The sequence below is a fragment of the Gekko japonicus genome, unplaced genomic scaffold (genome assembly GCF_001447785.1).
Source record: "Gekko japonicus isolate JY-2015 unplaced genomic scaffold, Gekko_japonicus_V1.1 scaffold1292, whole genome shotgun sequence".
In the NCBI taxonomy this organism is placed as follows: Eukaryota; Metazoa; Chordata; class Lepidosauria; order Squamata; family Gekkonidae; genus Gekko; species Gekko japonicus.
This window is the reverse complement of record NW_015165277.1, coordinates 182,280-187,094: the sequence shown is the minus strand read 5'-3', so window position 1 is coordinate 187,094 and position 4,815 is coordinate 182,280. Positions and strand designations below refer to the sequence as shown.

The 4,815-nt window shown below is 47.8% G+C and overlaps 1 protein-coding gene across 1 annotated transcript in view; it reads left to right on the top strand.

Annotated features, from left to right (window-relative positions):
- The first annotated feature begins 1,089 nt into the window (after positions 1–1,089).
- TRIM42 (tripartite motif containing 42) overlaps positions 1,090–4,815 on the top strand; it is a 67,956-nt gene continuing 64,230 nt past the window's right edge. The window contains exon 1 of the mRNA XM_015410273.1: positions 1,090–1,108. Within this exon, the coding sequence (XP_015265759.1) occupies positions 1,090–1,108 (19 nt within the window). The remainder of the gene's footprint in view (positions 1,109–4,815) is intronic.

Here is a 4,815-nt window from a genome sequence, read left to right as displayed (position 1 = left end):
GTTCATCTGGTGAGGGCTCTTTGTCCGAGCAGGGGGCAGCAGCCCCGAAAAGTCCCTACAAGTTGCGTAAGAGAAGAGAGAAGAAGTAGTAAAGGCTGAAGGATTCTGAATTGTGCCTTTGAGAACTTTGGTTCCTGGGGATGATTGGGGGCACTGTTACTGGGCAGTTAAATGTAAACTGGGAGGGTAAAAAGTTTTAAAAGTTTGACACACTTCATAAAAAGAAAAACAATAAAAATACTGGATGTATAAAAGCCAGTTGGAGGATCTCCTCACTGGGGTTTTTAGATAGTAGTGGGTACTTTACTTTCTCCCATATGTGTAGTTTCCCCCTCCCCTTTTTTCTGTTGTAGTTTTTTGTAGTGATAAAAAATCAATAAAAAATCCCCTCTGGGGGCTTAAAAAAAAGATAGAGGGCCCCGAGTTCACGGTGTTTACGGCCCGCCGGGAGGAGTTGTCAGCACACAAAGGCTGCCTGATGTGGGGAGACAGGGTTGTGGTCCCCAGCGCCCTCTGACAAAAGGTTCTCCAGGCCCTTCATGAAGTGCACCCAGGCATTGTTAGGATGAAAGGCCTCACCCGGAGCTACGTCTGGTGGCCAGGCATCAACGCAGAGGTAGAGGCATGGGTGAAATGTTGCCCAACCTGCCAAGCCGTCCGACCCAGCCCACCGGGTGTGCCATCCCAGTCATGGGAATACACATGAACCCCATGGTCCCGGCTCCACATAGACTTCGCTGGACCATTCCATGGACGGGTATTCCTTGTGACAGTGGATTCTTACTCAAAGTGGCTGGAGAGAAGCCCCGTCTCAGTGACATCCACAAAGGCCACCATCCGTGCCCTCCGAAAGATCTTCGCCACCCACGGGCTGCCAGACACCATCATCTCAGACAACGGGATGGCGTTTACATCAGAGGAATCCCAGCAGTTTCTCAGCAACAACCTGATCAAACACATCAGGTCGGCGTTATTCCACCCTGCTACTAATGGCCAAGCGGAATGCATGGTCCAGACGGCGAAGGAAGCGTTAAGCCGCCTGACAGAGGGAGACTGGGAATTTTGCATCACCCACTTCCTCCTAGCGCAATGAACAACGCCAAACCCCGTAAGCGGTTGCTACCCAGCGGAACTCCTCATGGGTCAGAGACCAACAATCCTCCTGAACCGCCTACACCCTGACTGGGCTCCCGAGCCACGGAACTCCTCAGAACAGCGGAAAGCGCCTCGCAGGTTCTTCCCAGAGGACCCCGTCTTTGCCAGAAACTTCAGAAGGGGCCCGGAATGGATCTCTGGCCACATCATTCGTCCCACTGGCACTGTCATGTACGACGTGTCAACGGAATGTGGGCAGGTCCTGTAGAGACACATAGACTAACTCCATCGGCGCATGCTCCCAGAACACCCAAGCATGGAGGTTCTTGAACAATGGGCAAACCCAGAGGTGAGCCCCCCAGATGCCCCAGTGCAGGACCTCCCCACTGAAGAGCATTGGAACTTTGCCCCAGTCACCCCGGTGGCTGCCGAGGAGGGCCCGACAACTGACGCTTCTGAGCCAGAGGTGTCCGCACCCCTAGCGCATCCCAGCACAGCGGACGGGGCCCCGGAAATCCCAGTACCGCCCCCCAACAGTCCACTAGAGAATGGTGGTTCCCATTGTACTTAAAGGACTATGTGACCTAGGGTGGGTCCGAACTATGGGGGGAGGGATGTTATGTCCGCTGATTGCCACCAGGGGCCAGCGAATACCCCAGAGCTTGACTCTGTAAGAACAATGGGGGCTAGGCTCCTAATCTCTCCACTTGGGAACCAATAGGACCGTGGCAGGAGATTTAAACCCACCAACGGGACCTAGGGGTGTGTCCCTAGGTGCTTATATAGTTGGCCAGCCAGCCGTTAGTCTTTGTTGTGTACCAGTAAACCATGCTGATCACTACATCAGTCTCAGTAGTTTCTACATGCATCTAACCTACTACACTTCAATGTCATACCTTGATTGTATCAAATCTTGGAAGCTAAGCAGAGTCAGCACTTGGATGGGAGAGCACCAAGGGATACTTTGCAGAGGAAGACAGTAGCAAATCACCTCTGTGTCTCACTTGCCGGGGTCGCCATAGCTCAGCTGCAACTTGCCTTTCTTCCACTTGAACCTCCTATTTGCTTATAATCACCTTCCAAGGCTCTGCTTTGGGTCCCTCACCTTCGGAGATTAGCCAGATGCTACCGAACATATGGCCTCTGTGGTAGAGTATTTGTCTGGCACTGTAAGCAACCTTGAACCATGTTGAGAGGTGGGGTATAAATGCTTTAGTAAATATTAAGAATAAATCAGCGATGTCACCTTGCAACATTGTCACCTTTTAGATGTCAAATTCTGTGTTTCTCCAGGCACTTGATCAGAAGTACATTCTTTCCTGCTGTTTTTCTTGCCCTGACCTGGGTTGCCAGGCTAGCCCAATCTTGTCAGATCTCAGAAATGAAACAGGGTCAACCCTGGGTAGTATTTGGATGGAAGACCTCCAAGGAATATCAGGGTTGTGATGCAGAGGCAGGCAATGGCAAACCACCTCTGAACATTTCTTGCTTTGCCATGTAGTGATTAGAGTTTCAGACTGGGAGACCCAGGTTTAAATATGCACTCTGCTGTGGAAGTTCGCTGGGTCACCTTGGGAGAATCACTCTCAGTCTAACCTACCTCACAGGCAATGCTCCCTCTAAGCTGTGGAGTCTTGTGAGCAAAAATTCTACTTCGTGAGCTACTGGCATTAAGGTTGTGAGTGGGTGATTTGGCTACTGCATAAATTAGTTTGCTCTGGAGCCATCCTTCCTGAGCTAAGACAAAAATGTGTGAGCCAGAGGCTAAGAAACTGTCAGCTAGCTCACACTAACTCAGCTTAGAAAGAACACTGCTCACAGGGTTGTTGTGAGAATTATATAGAGGAGAGGAGAATTATAAAAGCTGGTTTGGGTCCCCATTATGGAGAAAGGTGGAATATAAATAAAGTAAATAAATAATAAAGATAACTGAAGATTGGGGGGGGGTAGATATAAAGTAGGTTGGTTGGTGGGTGGGAAGGAGAGAAAGGAGCAGGAAAAGGTAAGTATATTGGGGCTGCCAGGAGGGGGGGGAAGGAACTAGGGTGGAAAGGGGATACAGGAGAAAGTGAGTTCCCCACTCCCACAAGCTCAGCTTAGCTCGCATCACACAACTTGACAGGAAATTTCCGGGAAAAGGCACCCAGGGAGAAAGAATGAGAAGAATCGAAAATCAGAGGAGCCGCTAAAGGTAGGTTGGATGCTGGGTGGGAAGGAGTGAAGGAAGCAATAATATGTTTAAATAATGGGTTTTAAATGGCAGAAAAATACCAGCTGGGTATCTGGAAAAAATTTTTACAGTATGAATGGAATCAGCCACCTAGGGAGAGTCCCCCCCCACACACACAGGCAGAGTTCAAGCAGCAGCTGGATGAACACTTGTCAGGGATGCTTTAGGCTGATCCTGTATTGAGCAAGGGGTTGGACTAGATGGCCTGTATGGCTCCTTCCATCTCTATGATTCTATTATTCTGAGCAGGATGGGGAAGATAAAATAGTGGGAGAGGGAGATATAAGATGCCCCTCACAACTCCTTGCGGGTCCCTGAATTGCAACAAACTGTCACTAAATTACAACAATTTTTTCCTTGAAAATTTAAGTATTATTTTATGCTGTGGTTCCTATGTTATTTACTTACATTATCTCTTTACTAATCAAATGGTATTGGAAAGCTGAAAAGCTTGAACATTGAATGCAGTACACTCTGGTTCACATAAGAAAATAAGAGAAGGCATGTTGGATCAAGCCAATGGCCCATCTAGTCCAACACTCTATGTCACACAGTGGCAAAACCCAGGTGCCCTCAGGAGGTCTACCAGTGGGGCCAGAACTCCAGAAGCCCTCTCACTATTGCCCCCATAGGTGTGGGGGCATTAGGGTGCAATGGCCCCCACAGATGAGCATTGCCCTTTCAGACAAAAAATTCAAAACAACTTTTTTTTTAGAATTCAAACACACATACACATACACAGTAAGATTTGCACATTGGGTTTCCAAAATGACCCCGGGCACAATAAGGGAAGCTTCAGTCTCATTTCCTTTTTTCTGAGACAAAAAATAAATCGGCTTTTAAAAATGCAAATAGAATAAAATTGCAATACAATACAATAAAATTGTAAAATATAAGAGAGAGAGGATATTCCCCCCCCCGCTCCTCGACGTACACAGAAAGGGGCTCAGAATTGTGTCTCTCCAGTTGAGAGGACTAGAGGTCACAGAAGAGTTGGAGCTGCTTCTTCTGTTACTGCAAGAGGAGCAGCAGGTGTGGCCGGGGTGCCCCCCCCCTGGATTTCCCCATGACCCACCAACCAAAATTTTCAGGCTATGCTTTTGCCCCCAAAGCACCAAGAATACAGAGCATCACTGCCCCAGACAGAGTGTTCCATAGCTACTGATGGACCTCTGCTCCATATGTTTCTCCAATCCCCTCTTGAAGCTGGTTCAATATCTTTTTCTCCGTGTATCACATTTTCTCTTTCAAACTATCCCCTTCCTCTCCCAATTTATAACATTCCCAGGCATATTATTTTTCATAATCTCTGCCCTAGAGAAAACTAAATTCTTGGAGTGATGGGTTCTTGGCAAGTTGTTTGCAAAGAGTTCTGCATTAAAAGGAAAGGGAAAATGTAAGCCCTTATCAGAGTGGTATTGTTCTAAATTATGTTGTTCCTTTCCTTAATGTATTCAATTTTTTCGGGTAGGTGTGTATCCTTTCCTCAG